General features: G+C 37.7%; 1 protein-coding gene across 1 annotated transcript in view; it reads right to left on the reverse strand.

Annotated features, from left to right (window-relative positions):
• Positions 1–1,978: 1,978 nt before the first annotated feature.
• LOC111564866 (dolichyl-diphosphooligosaccharide--protein glycosyltransferase subunit STT3B) overlaps positions 1,979–17,727 on the reverse strand; it is a 122,149-nt gene continuing 106,400 nt past the window's right edge. Inside the window, exons 13-16 of the mRNA XM_023264701.3 lie at positions 15,568–15,741; positions 12,257–12,370; positions 7,957–8,163; positions 1,979–5,213 (exon numbers count right to left, since the gene is read on the reverse strand). Of these exons, the coding sequence (XP_023120469.1) occupies positions 5,139–5,213; positions 7,957–8,163; positions 12,257–12,370; positions 15,568–15,741 (570 nt within the window). The 3' untranslated portion in view covers positions 1,979–5,138. The remainder of the gene's footprint in view (positions 5,214–7,956; positions 8,164–12,256; positions 12,371–15,567; positions 15,742–17,727) is intronic.

A 17,727-nucleotide genomic window follows, 5' to 3' on the forward strand; every position in this document is an offset into this window, starting at 1 on the left:
TCACAAGTCCAGTCCTTCCTTTTCAAGTGTGGGAAGCCATAGCGTTGAAAAGACATTTGACAGACATGTTGACTAAAAATAAGACAAATAGACTTAGTAAGGTTTAGAGTTTTTGCAGTCAAGAGCCCATATTATGACCACTTACAGATTTTTTATTTTGAGGTCTACTAGAATATGTTTACATCAAAAAACATCACTGTTCTCATCTTGTGTCTGAAAGGCTTCATTTTAGCTCCTGTCATTTTAAAAACTGTCTCTAACTGGTCAGCTGGTCAACATTGGCTCCTTACTGTAACTATAGACTGTATATAAAAGATGGATGTAGCATCTGGGTCTGAAAAGTAAAAACGGGTCAAAGAAGTGAATTAAACCTGCATTATTTCCAACATCCAGCAGGGGGCAACTCCTCCGGGTGCTAAAAAGTCATTTTGATTGAAGATTATGAGAAAATGACCCTGTTTCTTCCTTTATTTATGACTCCAGTAGACATTTTCCTCATGTGTTTATGGTCTCAATTGTTAGTTTCAGTTTTCCTTTATACAGCATGATGATCATTGGGCCCGTTTAGAGTAAAACAGATGATAAAGGAGGATATGTTTCAGGGTGGAGCTACGTAGGAATGGCCCTCAACTTGTCAGTCACATCAACTCCTTACTTGGTTTCAAAAAATGGCAACAATCCAACGCCAAACTTGAGGCTTTGATGCAGACGTCGACAAACCAATGGTGACTACATCCAGATTTTATATCCAGTCTATGAATGTAACCCCAGCAGAAGGGGAGGAGAAAATGGAGGAAGCTCTTTTTCTGAAAGAAGTTCAAATCATGCAGGTGTTATATGACATAGATAAGCGAGTCAATATATAATTGAGGGATTTTTTGTAACATAGTCGATGTTTTAGCAGTTTTCAGGCCTAAAATCAACGAGAACCAAACAGCACATAGCATTTTTACAAAGATTCTTCTAAATATTATAAATACAACTGAATAAAATTGAAATTGAAAGTTATTTCTAAAGATATTGTAGTAAACCTGTTGACTACTTTATATTAAATAACTCGGAAAGCCTTGGAGTCTTACCAGTCTTTTCTTCAGGAGGAAATGACATCATGTGGAGCAGGTCATGTGATCTGGAATTAACACACTTCCTGGAGAGGTGTTTTTGTAATGGGGAACTTAGTTGAAAGTGATTTCTTGGACACAGATACAATTTGTTATTTTCCATATAAAATTTGATATATTGCCAAAATGGAAATATCTGTCATGATTATCTCAACTTAATAAAAAGAACACAATCAAAACTATTTCTGAATCAGCTCATTTTATTATTGTTTAGCTAATTAGAAGGTGGTTGTTATTAAATTTGGATGGTTATTTAGTTGGCATTTTAATGATATTCAGTCATTTTTTAGTAATAAGTGATTGTTTCCATATTAAAAAATGATGGAATTTGTAAAGACATGAACATAAAAAACATATCCCATAGACTTCAAAAGTCCCTCAGTTATAGATTGACCCAAGTAACAGGAGAAAAGCTGGACTATAAATAAGGCGTTTGTGGGACAAAATAACTCCCTTTGTTATGGATTTTGGGCGTTTTGTAAGTTTGCAGTCACACAGTTACATTTAAAGAAGCTACACCACAACAAATAAAAACCCCCAAAAGCATAATGATGGGCTGTTGAGTTTTCCTTCAGATCATAGTTGTTCATCTGTTGAAGTAAAGTTTAACTCCATCCCACCACATCCTGAAAGATTTCACCCAGTGGCTATAAAACCAAACACACCTCACATCCAACCCAGTGCACCATCACCTGACCCAGTGCTGCGTAACTCTCCATACATACTGCTGCAGATGTCTCCAACCGAAGGCTAATGCTGCCATCAAGTGGTTCAGCTCACCTAGGATCCCAATCAGATCTGCAGAGGAGAGCTGGAAGCATCCGGAAACATCACAAGAAAAACAACTTACGCTCAGGTTTTCATTAAAGTGTATATTTAAAGATGGCTGAACAGAACAACAGTGTAAAAATGTAAACTTTGAAGGTGAGCAGACACGAGTCGGGAGGGATCGCATCGAACAAAAACGGACAGACGGCGAGGAGCTAAACAAGTAAACTTAGAAGGAACCGGTTCGCTGTTCCTGATTTTAAAAAAAGAAGCACAAAATGGAACAGAATTAAGAGGGCAACAAACTGTACATCACATTAAGGCTTCGTCTGAACTCCGTCCTCTCTGGACAAACGAGAAATCAACACAGTTTAGGCGTCGTTGTTTAGCGGAGTAACAAGGTCTGGGATGGCGACAGTTTCAGACGAGATCAAAAGCAAAGACAACAAAGTGAGACAATGTTGTAAAGGAAAGGGAAAAAAAACAGTTAATAAGAGTCACTTTCTGTGCGATGTCACCAAACGAGTACAGCCGTGTGATGTGTTAGTCTTTTGATGTGTCACTTATTTCATAAAAAATAAAGTTGCTGAAGCGTGCACGTACAGAAACTCCTTTAGTTTTTCCACATGGCGTCTGGAGGCGGAGACCAGAGAACAGTGCAGCGCCCGTAGAATAAGAAGACGAAGGTTAGCGCTCTGCAGAGCCCAGTCCCAGCTGCATACTGCATTTAAGAGCTCAATAAAACTACACAGAAAACCACTTATTAACTGTTTAACCCTGCTGTTGTCCTCATTTACGGGCACCAACAAATATTGCTTCTTCGTCTGAAAAAAATCCAAAAATTCTGCAAAAAATTCCCAAAACCTTCAGGAAGAAAATTCCAACAATTCCTTCAAAGTTTCCCTTAAAAGTTTTATTTAAAAAAAAATCCCCCAAATTTGGCAAGAAAATTCTTGTAAATATTTTTTTTTAAAATGAGTGAAAATCTTCCAAAAAAATCCTAAAAATATCTAAAGTGATTCTATATATATCAGTAAAACTTCTAATATTTTCTTTATGAACATTCACAGAAAAATCACCCAAAATCCAGCAAAATTTGCTGGATTTTGGTTATTTTTTGTGAATGTTCTTAAGAAACATGTTTAACATTTCTTTTTTTCTGTCAAAAAATGTTAAAATTTCCCAAAAATGTTGAAAATGTGGACATCAGAAGTTTCACTGTGAAAATAGATTTTTTTTCTCCACATTTTTAAACTTTAAACCGGGTCAATTTGACCAGCAGGACGACACGAGGGTTAACAGTTTAACACATGATTAATAACTGGAGTCATTTTTCAAGCAAAAATGACAAAAATTCACTGCTTGCATCACCACAAATGCTTTTCTAAAACTAAATATAACAAGTTTTTGCACAAAACGGGAACAAGGATTTTCTTGCCAAATTAAGGGGATTTTTTTAAAAATAAAACTTTTAGGGAATTATTGGAATTTTCCTCCTGAAGGTTTTGCAAATCTTCAGAAATCTGGGAAAATTTTTTGCTGATTTTTTGGAATTTTTTCAGACAAGGAAACATTATTTTTTGGCGCCGGTAAAGAAGACAACAGGAGGGTTAAATCACTGTAAACTGAATGCTATTGGACTGTTGACCAAACAAAGAAGGCATTTTACAGACAAGATTCACTATGAATTTAACATCTGAATCACTTTCAAGCATTAAAATGCAGAATATGTGCCTGTTTTAACTTCTCCTTAGTGTAAAGAGATGCTACTTTTCTCTGTTTACATGCACATAAATTGATGAATCTGGGGTTGTGGACTGCTACTGGGGCATTTAAAGACACCACAAAAGGCTAAAGAGTTTTTTTTTTTTTTTTTTTTTTTTTAACATTTTAGAGGTAAAACTAACAAGTGGAAGATTATTTGCTATCAGAGTAGCTGTTTGTTGTCGTTCTACTGCTTAAAAACGTGAGGATTGCTGATATGTGCAGCAGCAGACTGAGCATACAGTATAGAGTTGGGACGCAGCTCCAGAGCTCTAAAGACTTTTTGTTAGTTTGTCCGTCTGAAGGTCCAGGCAGAGATGGAAGTCCGTTCCTGACCTCAGTGCCTGTATTCTAACTACCCCCTTCACAGTTCATCAGTGTATTTCCAGACATTTAGACAACTCCCAGTTTCCAATGCCTCAGTCCGGTCGAAGCAGACGATACAAGATCAACAAAAACAGTCCCAAATTAAACTCATGACGGCCAGCGATGAGGCACTAGGCTTTTTGCTCACTCAGACTAGAGAGCTCCCCCTGCAGGACGGGAGGCCTAATTTATTATCACTACTTTTTACACACAGTTTGCTTCTTGCTTCCGTCTTTAAAACCCTAGCAGCAGAAATGTACAATCTACGCAATTTATGAAAAAAAGGGGGGGAAGTGTAAAAATTCACATTCAGAATCATTCTTTCAACAAAATCTTCAAGCCCCTCTGTACAAGAATTATTGCATTCACTGTTCTATTTGCTGTCATACATAAAATAACAAAAACGATCACGCAAAGGAAATTAAGAGAAAAAAATCAAAAGACTGCATATTTAAAAGTCACCACAATAATCCAATATATTATCATCCTTTTAGACATTTTCTTTACATCACATATTTACACAATAGGCCAACTTTCTTTCCTAAAGAATCTGTGGAAAAAGAAGGGTCAGGGAGCCAGGCAGACAGAAAGGAGATGATGATGATGATGATGATAAAAAGGTAAATATTACAGGTGGGCCGGCGTTCCTCCATACCGCATACGCTCCTCTGTACACGAGTCAGGAACAGTCGTCAGCGTTCACGCCTCCCTCGCTCTCAGTAATGAGTTCAACAATGTGCCGTGGAGCAAGGTCGATGGGTCTTTGGTGCAAATGTTCCTCTCTCGTTCCCCCTGCACTGAGAAGCAGTTAATTAACAAACCAGGAAAATGAATCCAACCGAGTAGAGCAGCCCTATGCCTTGTCACACATTCAAGTAAAAAAAAAACACAAAACCCAAACAAAACAAAAACCGGAAAGAAAGAACAAACAAAGCAAGACGAACGTCCTCAGGATAAAACGGACAACGGTTCTGGAGCGAGCCAGATATGACACTTCCTCAACACATGAGGGCGCTCTAACGAGACCAAGTGCCGGGTGAACGGCCCCAGTGTTCTTCTTCATTGGTTGTTAGAGGTTTCTTCGCGTTTTGTTTCTTTTCCTAGAGTTTGTCATCGCCGTTATTTTTTTTGGAGCTTCTTGCCCTTCTTCAGGACCAGTTTGTTCTTGATGTGTCCTCGCTTCCTCTTGGCGGTCTGGACAGAAAAACAGACCAAAAAAAAATCAAATAAAAAAACATTCTGGAACTAAAATAATTTTCCTCCTAAATTTACCAGACATAATTGGATCTAAATGACTTACATCAAACGGCATCTATCCACAGCTTATGATAGAATGTGATGACTGAAGTTTCAGAGGATTTGTTGACTGTCAGGCTTTAATATGTTCATTATAGAAAAACTGACATTAAACTGAAACCCATTAGAAATATTCATAAAAGAAAAACTCTGATAATGATCGTTTTTGACTTTTTCCAAAACAATGGAATGCAAATAAATAACTATGATAGACTATATATATGTGTGCTTTTTGTCTATATTTTTTTATACATTTTCCATGTTTATATATATTTATGTCAGTCTGTTTTTGTATATAAGGAGAGTAGTCAAGTGTACTTTCAATATCCATTGTATAACGACAAAAAAACTGATTCTAATTCTTCTGATAAACCAAAGAAATTATCTGTGACATGTCCGATACAAGACAGCTTCCATGTATCCACACCAAACCCAAACATGTCCGCTCAGAAATCCACTGTCAACAGGATGGAGATTATATGTCATAATAGACAAACATGTGAACGGCTCAGAGTGAATTTACATCCTCTGCCCTGTTCTGTCCCTCTCAAAGTCTGCTGAAGCTGCTCTAAGCTGAGAGTTCAATCCCAGCTTCCACCCTGAGGCCTTACAGCTAAACCACTCACAGGATGGAGTGGTTGAGATGGTGACAGCTGGAAATGGAAATGGACACGATATCATGACAGCACAGGCTGATGGGAAACAATGAAGTGCTATTTTTAAAAGAGTGACTTGTGTTTTATTCAGTTTGATTAGCTGTTCAGATGATCACTCTCTGTTTGACATTACAGCGTCCAAACATTTAAATAAAGTAGGAAAAGTCAGGAAAATTACATTTGACTTCACATACGAGTAACTATGCAAATGTGCAATAAATAACTCCAACTGCGACCACTTCCAGATAAACCATCCACTCTTGGTTTGTGCACATTTTGAAAAGGGTAGTCATGGTTACACATCACAAATTTTGGAATAAACTATGGATCAGTCCCTCAGAAAGTCTTACAGAAAGGGCATCTTTACAGTCTGACAACCGTCCAATCTCATGCACTTTTTGGGAACCAGCTTCAAAGTCCATGAGACTTTCTATTACTTTTAGGATTCTCTGGATTTGCTACGCTTGATATTGATTTAATATTGAACACTGACTGTCTACTGACTTGAAACACTTGCAGTTTATTCATGCTTTTATCCTTTAATGTAGGGGGCTGCACAGTGGCTTGGTGGTTAGCACTGTTGACTTGCAGCTAGAAGATCCCCGGTTCATGTCCCTGCCTTCCTGGGATCTTTCTGCATGGAGTTTTCATGTTCTCCCTGTGCATGGTGGGCTTTCTCCAGGTTGTCCAGCTTCTTCCACAGTCCAAAAACATGCTGAGGTAAATTGGTGATTCTACATTGTCTGTAGGTGTGAATGTGATTGTTTGTCTCTATATGTAGTCCTGTGATAGACTGTTACCTGTCCAGGTGTCCCCTGCCTTCACCCTCAGTCAGCTGGGATAGACTCCAGCCCTAATGAGGATTAAGTGGTGTACAAGAGGTCCTCACCTCGACTGACATCAGAGTTCTGTTTCCACTGATCGACGAGAGTCCATTTTTGCCATAAGTTGGAACTCCGACAAAAATGTAAACAAAGCCGTTCCGTGCATCACAATATCGATCAGTTCTTCATAAAGTCATGAATACCAACGACTTTCATGCATGTATGAATCATTTTGCTAGAAGACAACAGAATATTGTAACGGACTGATATTGTTGTTGATGTTGAGGTTTCAATGTTTACTGTTCAGTTCCAGATTTACCTGATGTCAGTGAACGTGCCATGTTTAGTTAGCTCACCTCTGATTGGCTGAGAGTCAGCAGTAGAGAGAGCTGGGAACGGCGGCTAATTCTGGAGCTAAGTTATGGGGTTTTTCTAGTTATTCTGGCGTTGGCTACGGTCCACAGTAGCCTGTGTGAAGGTTCAATAAACCAGCAGAGAACCAGATAAAGTCTCACTCATTCATCACAGAGGGTCTCTACAATATGTTGACCTGTTTTTACAACTGGACCCATGTTGGTCGGTGTTTCTTCCTGTTCCCAGCGTTTTATTCTATCTAATTTCACTTCCATGGAGACGGCTTTCCTTTTCTTCCAAGCATCAGAAGAGTCTGACTTACGCTGGGAGTCATAATGAAGGACAGAAAGTTAGTGAATGTAGCACAATCCAAGGTGGTGTACAACCAGAGAATGGAAACAAAGCTGACTTATAGCAACTAGTTCCACGTAACCAGCTCTGACATAACGATGAAACACCGTAAGTCAAGGGCGTCGTAAACCGAGGACCTCCTGTATAGATAATGGATGGATCTATGGATGAAAAATGTAGTGTTTATTGTAAAAACCAAGCTAAATTCCTCTATGTGAAAACCTACTTAGCAATAATCAGATTCTGAGGAGTATGCGGGTTGGAATTTCCTCCATATCAGCCAATATGCTCTTTGTAAAGGGAAGTAAAATGCTCTTTTGTGTACAATTATCATAAACATTTGAATATTTCTAGAACTGGCAGACAAAGAGAGTCATCCGCCGTCTGTGGTGCAACAGAAATGAAACGGAAAGTAAATCACTTCTTTAAATCAACCAACAGGATGCTTCTCGGTACCTTCTTGGAGGTGTACTTCTGTTTGGGCACGACGCTGCGGATCTTGTGGTCCAGCGGCTCTCTGTTGTCCAGATTCTTCACCTTGTAGATCCTGACCAGCCAGTGCTCTGAAGTGAACGCCTCCTCCAGGTGCTTGAACTTGATGTCCTTGTTGCCGATCTCAGCGTTGCGCGTCCGGTCGAAGCCCGGCGGCGTCCTGAAGTCCAGCTGAGAGAGCAGCAGGGTTGTTATTTGACAGACTTTCTATCAGCTGGCTTGGTTGAAAAAAGAACAGTTTGAAATATTTCCACTGAATGAAGGTGTTGCTACAGCCAGAAGAAAACAAAATGCATCCATCAGCACCTCTAAAGCTCTCTGATTAACCCTCTGAACTTCAAACACTTTCTGGATGTTTGTAGCTTCTATCATATTTTTCCCGTCACTGTGGGCTCATTTTTAGTCCTGCATCTCCATGGTAACGGTAAAACCGTGGCTAGAAGTACGGAGAACTCAAAAATATTAAATTGTTCATTGTTCTTTTGTCATTTTTCTCATTTTTGTAATATTTTGTCTTATTTTTGTTGTTTTGTTGTCTTTTTTTGGTTTGACTTCTGGCGTTTGTCTCATGTTTGTCGTTTTGTTTCTCGATTTTTGTTGTTTCGTGTTTCCTGTTTGTCTCACTTGTGTTTTTTGTCTATTTTTTGCTGTTTTGTTCCTTTTTTGTCATTTTTTTAAATCTAATTTTTTTTTCAATTTTTTGTCTCTTTTTCTGTTTTGTTTCATGCCATTCGTCTCATTTTTGTCATTTTGTGTGTCATTTTTGCAATACTTTGTCTTGTTTTTGTTTTTTGTCTGATGTTATTTGTCTCATGTTTTTGTTGCTTTCTGTTTCCTTTTTGTCTTGCTTGTGTTTTTGTCTTATTTTTGTAATTTTATGTTTTGCTTTATGCGTTGTTTTGTGTGTCGTTTTGTGTTTCCTTTTTGTCTTGCTTGTGTTTTTTGTCTATTTTTTGTTGTTTTATTACTCGCTTTGGTCATTTTTTATCTCATTTGTGTTGATTTTTTTGTCTGTGCAATTTTTTTGTCAAATTTTTTGCTTTGCGTCATGTCATTTTTTTTCTCATTTTTGTAATATTTTGTTTTTGTTGTTTTTGTCTTACTTTTGACATTTGTCTCATGTTTTTGTTCTGTTTCTCGTTTTTGTCATTTTGTGTTTCCTTTTTGTCTCACTTGTGCTTTTTGCCTTATTTTTGTTATTTTGTCTTTTGCTTTTTTCGTTGTTTCTTTCGCTTTGTGCTTCTGTTATGTCTTGTTTGTATTTTGTCTATTTTTTGTTGTTTTGTTCCTTTTATTGTCATTTGTTGTCTTGTTTGTGTTACCTCTCGTGCAGTACAGCAAAGTTATAATACCATGAAAGTTAAAGTGTTTTAAATAGAATACAATAGATGATTTTCCCAAGCGCCCACAGCTGCTACTAATTCTTAAATGGTGGCTCCAACATGCTAAAGATATTTTACTCCTACTGGCTTAATTTTTTTCCAATCTTCTCTGGAAACCAGCCTCCAGTTCAGATGAAAAGTCTCTGAATTTTTGTCACATAACTGTTGGTTGCAAGTGAGTCACTGATAGCTTCAAGGTTGTGTTTAAAACAGCATCTGGTGAGAGCAAACATTTAATCTCCAGTGCTTTTTATTCTTAATTTTTTATATAAGACGTGGAGCATTAAGAGGTTTGTTGAAATATCACCATTCTACGCTTAGATTTGGTTTCTCAACTAAATGACACATCACAGACATCTGACAGTTCTTTAAATGATGCAACTCCTGCGATTCTGCAGAGACAACACGCCTTTCAAACGAGCCAGCCGGTTTCTGGGTTCAAAGGATTAACATCTTGTATTGTGTTTGTTTGATGTGTGCCAGAGCTAGGCTAGCTTTCCTTTCTAAATGTCTGCTGCTTGTCACTTTGCATTTACTGTACAGACATGAGTGGTTTTAATATTCCTATCTAGGTCTGCAAATTTCCCTAATGAAGCAAAAAACAAAAAATAAATGTTGCAATATGAAAATTGTCCTCATAAGACAATTTAAACCCAATTATATAAGACAAAGAGTAGGTCTGATGGCGCTTTGATTACACTACAGTGTCGACACTTTGGCAACGATTCCATTTCCTCATACGCCCTCCTGTCCCTGTTGTTCTGCTGTAAAAAGACCTTGATTACTCATCCTTCAGACTCTGCCGCTGTGTCCTTCACACTTTTGTCACCTCTCTTCTCACAGCTACAGTCTCCATCCACCTTCCCTCCACTGTGTTTTTCTCAAATTTCCTCCTTTCTTTTCAACCTCTGGCCTTTGTGAGCCACGCTGCCATCTCCAGTATCCCTCAGGCTACTTCACAGGACAAAGCGTATGACATTTTAATACCAGCCACAGAACTTTGGTCTATTTTTGTGTAATAACTAATGCAGCTCTACTTGTCATTTAAATGTAAAGAATGTAAATAAGTTGGAGAGATCAAAGCATGGAGTCCACTGACGGATTCTGTACTGCAGAGGTGTCCAACATGCGGCCCGTGGGCCAAAAGCGGTCCTCCAGAGGGCCCAATCCGGCCCTCAAAGTGTAAAAATTCCAGAGAAGACATTAACTGCAGATTATAAATTATTAAAACTATAAATCTAAAATAATTTCTAGACCATAAAAAGTTGTTTTGTTCAAAAAGTATAATACTAGACTGTTCATTGTTCTTTTGTCATTTTGTGTCTCATTTTTCTAATATTTTGTCTTGTTTTTGTAGCTTTTTGTCTTTTTTTTTGGTCTGACTTTTGTCGTCTCATGTTTTTGTCGTTTTGTTTCTCGTGTTTCCCGTTTGTCTCGCTTGGTTTTTGTCATCTTTTTGTTTTGTTCCTTTTTTGTCATTTTTTGTCTCATTTGTGTCCATTTTTTGTCGCTTTGTAACTTTTTTGTCTATTTTTGGTGATTTTGTTTCTGGTTTTTGTCATTTTGTGTTTCATTTTTGTAATATTTTGTCTTGTTTTTGTTGTTTTTTGTCTGTTTTTGTCTGACTTTTGTCATGTTGATAATAAAGTAAAATACTACATTATTCAGTTCCAGATGACTAAATGTTGTGTTCCTTTGTCGACACTCTGGATCTGATCTGGAAGTTGTAATGTGGAAATGATAAACTGAGGCTGAATATTGTTGAAATTTAACTTATTTTTCTGAAGAAATTTCATTTTGTTCATAATGTTTAATAAAAACATAATTCATTAAATGGGAATATTTTCAGAATGTATTTTTTGCACTAAAACAAAGGAAACATTAGGAGTTATTTATAGGTTATTATGGTCTGATTTTACTGGTCCAGTCCACTGGAGATCAAACTGGACTGAATGTGGTCCTGAACTAAGATGAGTTTGACACCCCTGCTGTACTGTATTCTCCATTATATCACAGTTTAACCTTGCAAACTGCATTTTCAACCATCCTTCACCGTGGTTCCCCTCATTGTCTCCCTCCTGGTGTCCTCGAAGCCTCACTTTCTCATTGTCACATCTTGTTTCCATAAACCTAATCTCTAACGCTTTCTTTCTTCCCTCGCCAGCCTCTCTCCATCCCGTCCTCCGTCGCCTTCTGTGCCTCGGTCTCTTCATCTCTCCACCCAGAAACGATGCCTCCAGCTACTCACAGCTCTGGCGTTCTGTCTGCGGACGGCGGCTGCATCGATTGTTCCGTTTCTGCTGAGCCGCTGGCCGGGCCACATCTACAGCAGGGATGTAAGCACCTGGCAGGAAGCATCCCTCTCATCTCTCCTCTGCTCCCTAACAGAAGTAGCCGTGGCACATTTCAAAGCTTCCACCAATCCTTCATATTTCCTGCTACAGCCTTTCGTCTCTCTTCCCCCTACCGCCAATATCCCCTCTCCAAATTTCAGGAGCTCCCCAAGGCACCTCCTTAAAATCTCTTTCTGCTTGTCTGTCAGCCGGCTCTACTTTTAAGATACAGTAGCAGAAAGTTTTGCACCTTTGGAGGTGGCAGATGCTCGTTATTCTCTGGTGAAGCTGCATGAAATACACGACTTCTTGCTGCAGCTGCTTGTTACTTTCTGATCTTGACACTGAGGTGGAACTCAATATTTGTACCTACAAAGTGGATTATAAACCCAGAAAACCTCTTCAGCGGAAAGTCGTTCTCCAGCCTTGACCTGCTCTCTAACGGGAGGAAATGATCAAAGACGAGCAGCCAGAGTTGGAGTTTTTACTGGTGCTACACGGCCACAAACATGTTAACAATGTTTGTTTGGCACTTCTGCTTCCCCTCACCTGCATTTCACCAAATCGATAATAGGACATCTTGTACATGAGGCAGTTGAGCAGAGTTGGTGAACCGGCCTTGTCCACTCTGAATTCTCCCTGAGGAGTGAAGTAGTCGCTCTCCTGAAGAAAAGAAGCAGTGAGGTGTAAGAAAACAGAGTCCAAAAAGGGAGCAGACTGTAAAAACATTTAGCAACACCAATTTAAAAAACTCTAACAATGGTAAGAGCTGCCTGAAACAAATAAAAAAGATGTGAAAAGCCTGTTTGCGATTGGGGACCTGAGCCACTTTCAGGCTATTTAATGAGTTTCAGGAAAACTATAGTCCTGAAAAATAAAAACCCGATGTTAAAAAAAAAACCTTGAGCACTTAAACAAACATATAAAAGATTCAGATATGAAAACATAGAAGTTCATTAATCCTGAAGGAAACTCTGGCACCAAACGTTGTGTAATAGAAAAGCAATGAGACAAATTATTAAAAACAAAACTAAGTGAACTTAAATGAGAATAGACCAGAAAAATAAGAATTAATACTAGCAAGGAGAATTAAACATACTGGGAACCAGCTTAAAGAGAATTAAACATACTGGAAACCAGCTTAAAGAGAATTAAACATACTGGGAACCAGCTTAAAGAGAATTAAGCATACTGGGAACCAGTTTAAAGAAGTTGAAACATACTGGGAACCAATTTAAAGAAGTTGAAACATACTGGGAACCAATTTAAAGAAGTTGAAACATACTGGGAACCAATTTAAAGAAGTTGAAACATACTGGGAACCAGCTGAAAGAAGTTATAACACACTGGGAACCAGCTTAAAGAGAACTAAACATACTAGGAACCAGTTTAAAGAAGCTGAAACATACTGGGAACCAGCTTAAAGAGAATTAAATATACTGGGAACCAGTTTAAAGAAGCTGAAACATACTGGGAACCAGCTTAAAGAGAATTAAACATACTGGGAACCAGTTTAAAGAGAACTAAACATACTGGGAACCAGTTTAAAGAGGGTGAAACATACTGGGAACCAGCTTAAAGAGAATTAAACATACTGGGAACCAATTTGAAGAGAATTAAATATACTGGGAATTAATTTAAAGAGGCTGAAACATACTGGGAACCAGTTGAAAGAGGTTATAACATACTGGGAACCAGTTTAAAGAAGTTGAAACATACTGGGAACCAGTTGAAAGAGGTTATAACATAGTTTCATTATCACATGACACGAGATAATGAAACACTGCACATGAATTTTAAATATTAGAATATTATGAAACTGGCATTGCACAAACTAATTAAGAAACTAATATTCTAATTATATTATTCCACACCAGTTGAAATGCTAATAATCTCACTGCTTAAAGTATTTAACATTAAATCTGTCACACACAAAACCAACTTGCTGTAATTAAGGCTCCGGTGTTTTTTTCTAACTGCTCCTTTTACACCCAATCTGTTTGGTTTGCTTCAAACTAAGCATGGTTTAATGCAAATCATTTGGTATCCATGGTAACACCCAAGTGCGAGTGCAGGGATTTTTTCCCCCCTGACATGTCGCCAAGTGAAAATGTGATTAAAAGAGAAGTGTGTGGAGTTTACGTCCTGCTTTGTGTATTCTATTTTGCAGTTTGTCATTAAAATGTAAGCAGGTAATATTCAGCCTGTTTCTACCCGGCTGTCATTAGTCAGAAAATTAGGCTGCAGAGATGCAGTCTCGGCTAATAATGTAGTTTTTTTCCTTGTGAGCCGTCGATGTCGCTTCATCTACCTGCACGGATACAAACAATGTGGATAAAATGTCAGAAATACCTGTGAGTGTAAGGCTAAACAAAAACTGAACTCTGTAACTGCCATGAATGTGGGATTTATAGCTGAAATGTTGAATTAGTTTGAGCTAAAAATATCTAATAAACTGGTAGCTAAGTGTCAGGCACTGGAATTTGATTTTTCCACCTGGAATGATATACTAGTAATGATGCAGGACGTCTTCACTGAAGTTACCCATCAGTATGACTCATGTTAACGCCTCTTTGTATAAATTTACAATGACTTTTTTATGACTTTATTTCCTTAATTCCTGTGAATTTTTACCAACTTCTAAAGCAATTCAAGGTGAAAACACTAAATTCAGGCAACAATTAAAGTCATAAATGCGGAAAGCCTCTTACAAATTCAATGTTTTTTTCAAATATCTGTACTCTTGCAGATCAACTCTCCTCATTTAATACTATGCCTGCTGATTTAACACACATGTAGGCTCACGCCGGTTATTATTCTGTCCTCTTTTGTGTGTTTCTTTCTGGGGACTAACCTCGTTAAATGTGCATGTGGTACCTTTCCACATGAATAACAAATTCATTTATTTGAATGAATAAATAAACCCCTGGACTGTAACAGCTTAGATGTGTTTTTTCACCTTTTGAACTCCACACATCACTGCTTTAGGGCGGTTTTTAGGAAGCATATAGATAGATAGATAGATAGATAGATAGATAGATAGATAGATAGATAGATAGATAGATAGATAGATAGATAGATAGATAGATAGATAGATAGATAGATAGATAGATAGATAGATAGATAGATAGATAGATAGATAGATAGATAGATAGATAGATAGATAGACTATAGATAGATAGATAGATATATAGATAGATAAATAGATAGATTAAACCTTTATTGATCCCACAGCGGGGAAATTTACAATGTAACAGCAGCAAATGGAACAGAATAAAAAGGAGAGCAGCACACAGTGCACAGATATAAATATTTTCTCCTTCTAGAAGAAAAAATACAATATTTACAGCATATACGTCTGACCTGTTATTTAAGCCAACCAAAAACAAGAATATTACACATTCTGGCCATTCATCAGACCTGTCAGAGGCACTGTTGTCTCTTTCTTGTTTTTATATGTAAAGTTTTGCCTTCAGTTTGAACCAAATGAGCCAAACAACAACAGTGAAAATGACCTAAAGCCAGCTACCAACCAACATCCCCCAATTGCAGCATACTGAGAATTCAAGCCTGACAAAATAAATGATTCTACAACACTAACACGGTGACTTCTTGCTTCAAAAAGCTGCTGCTCACAAAGAGCCTCCAAGTCATGAATAACAGACCTTGTCAGTGCTTACAGGGTTCATCATCCCAGCTACAGCGTCTCGTCTTTTCCTTGAACATCGTTATAATGTGAAAGAGTGCATGTTTTAAGAGGAAACACTGATTTCACAGCTGTGTGAGTGTCTGCTGCATGTTTTTCCTGCAGAATATTGTGGCTCACATTTCCAGATAGCTGCTGTTTGTTTTCCACTCACCCTGATGTCCTTCGGGTGCTCTCCCTCCGCTATCCTCACCATCCACAGGAACTTGTTTATGTCGTCGCCCGAGTAGCCGATCACGCCTCCGAAGATGATCAGAACGTAATCCACGTCCAGCGACCTCATGATTTTGTATGCTGCGCTCTCATTGGACGACATGGCTTTCCCCACCTAAAGACAGGGATGGAAAATGACAAGTCGTGTTTTAATTGGAGGCAGGGATGAAACGATTCCCCGAGCTGGACCTGTAAAATCACAGCATAATAACCACTATAAATAACCACAACTCCAAATTTTTCTCTTGTTTTCATGCACAAAAGTACATTCTGAAAATGTTCCCATTTAATGAATTATCTTTTTATTAAACATCATGAACAAACTGAAATTTCTTCAGAAAAAATAAGTGAAATTTTGACAACATTCAGCCTCAGTTTATCATTTCCACATTGCAACTTCCAGATCACAGAGTGTCAACAAAGGAACACAACATTTAGTCATCTGGAACTGAATGATATAATATTTTACTTTATGATCAAAATGACCAAAGTCTGATAAAAAGACAAAAAAACAACAAAAATAAGACAAAATATTACAAAAATAAAGACACAAAATAACAACAATGAGACAAATGACATGAAACAAAACAAAAAAGGGACAAAATATTAGATCAAAAAGTTACAAAGCGACAAAAAAATGGACAAGCGACAAAAACGTGACAAAAAATTACACAAAACGACAAAAATGAATAAAGCAAAACACAAAATGACAAAAAGAAGACAAAAAACACAAGCAAAACAAAAGGGAAACAATAAGTCAGACAAGAAAACAGCAAAAACAAGACAAAATATGACAAAAATGAGACACAAAAGAACAAAGAACAATCTAGTATTTTACTTTATGATCAAAACAACTTGTCATGGTCTAGAGATTATTTTAAATTTATAGTGTCACTAATTTACAATCTGCAGTTAATGTCTTCTCTGGAATTTTTACACTTTCCAAAGTCGTCCCGTGTTTGACACCCCTGTCCTATACGGACCCGGACATATATACATAAAATTTGACAGGACGCAGCGCAGCTTTTCTAGTGTTTACGGCGTTTATCAGATCCGAGGCTGAACTATGAAGACAGTTTAACAGTCAGACTTTCTTTGTGTGAGTCGACAAAAACTAAACCCTCAGTCAGAGTTAACAGGTATGAAGGTGATTCTCGACTTTCTTTGTTAACTCAGACTTTCTGCTTCAAACTCGTCACACAAACAGGAGAGCTTAACGATCATTTGACTCATTTTCCACAAAATGAACCGATGGTGAACAGGTTATTTTAACCCTCGTGTTGTCCTGCGGGTCAAATTGACCTGTTTTAAAGTTTCAAAATGTGGAAAAAAATTATATTGTCACAGTGAAAATTTCCACATTTTCAACATTTTTCAATCAAATCAAATAAAATCAAAGTGAAACTAAAGTTACTGACTGAATGTTCTCTGTAATCAATACTAATAAACTGATCAGTTTTATTATTTGTGTTCTATCAGCTGCAGTACCTGCAGTTTAAACAGACTGAATCTAAAAACATATTTATGGAATTTCTGCATCAACTAAACACATATAGGGTTCCCATGGCTTCAGTTTTAGTCACCAGAATAACCGATAGAATACTCGATTACTAAAATAATCGATAGCTGCAGCCCTGATTGGAGCTTCCCTCATCAGAAGGCAAGGCGGCTTCAACGCAGCGGCGGTAAAAAAGGAGAATTATTAAACAGAGATCCGTCACACATTCTCTGTAATTACATTTCCTGTGGACAGATGCTGAGGAGGCGACAGGTGGGAAAGAGAGAGAGAATAAGGAAGCTAGAGACCTTCAACAGATTCAGCCAAGAAACAAAAACAGTCATTTGCATTTGGCAGCAGAGAGAGAGGAGAAAGTATATGAAACCTGCTGAATCTGAACAATGAACTGACAGTGACGATTAAATGAAAAACGTTTAAGCAAATACGATTATCTGGCTTGTAGCAAGGAGCAGTTTTATACAGTGTGGTAGAATGTAGAGCTTGTTAATCATTCAGTGGAAGTAGAACAAATTTTTTGATTATTATTTTTTTGGATTTTTGAAAGAAAACAACAAAAAACAGTGAATAAGTTGCTCAAAAAGG

The sequence above is a fragment of the Amphiprion ocellaris genome, chromosome 15 (genome assembly GCF_022539595.1).
Source record: "Amphiprion ocellaris isolate individual 3 ecotype Okinawa chromosome 15, ASM2253959v1, whole genome shotgun sequence".
In the NCBI taxonomy this organism is placed as follows: Eukaryota; Metazoa; Chordata; class Actinopteri; family Pomacentridae; genus Amphiprion; species Amphiprion ocellaris.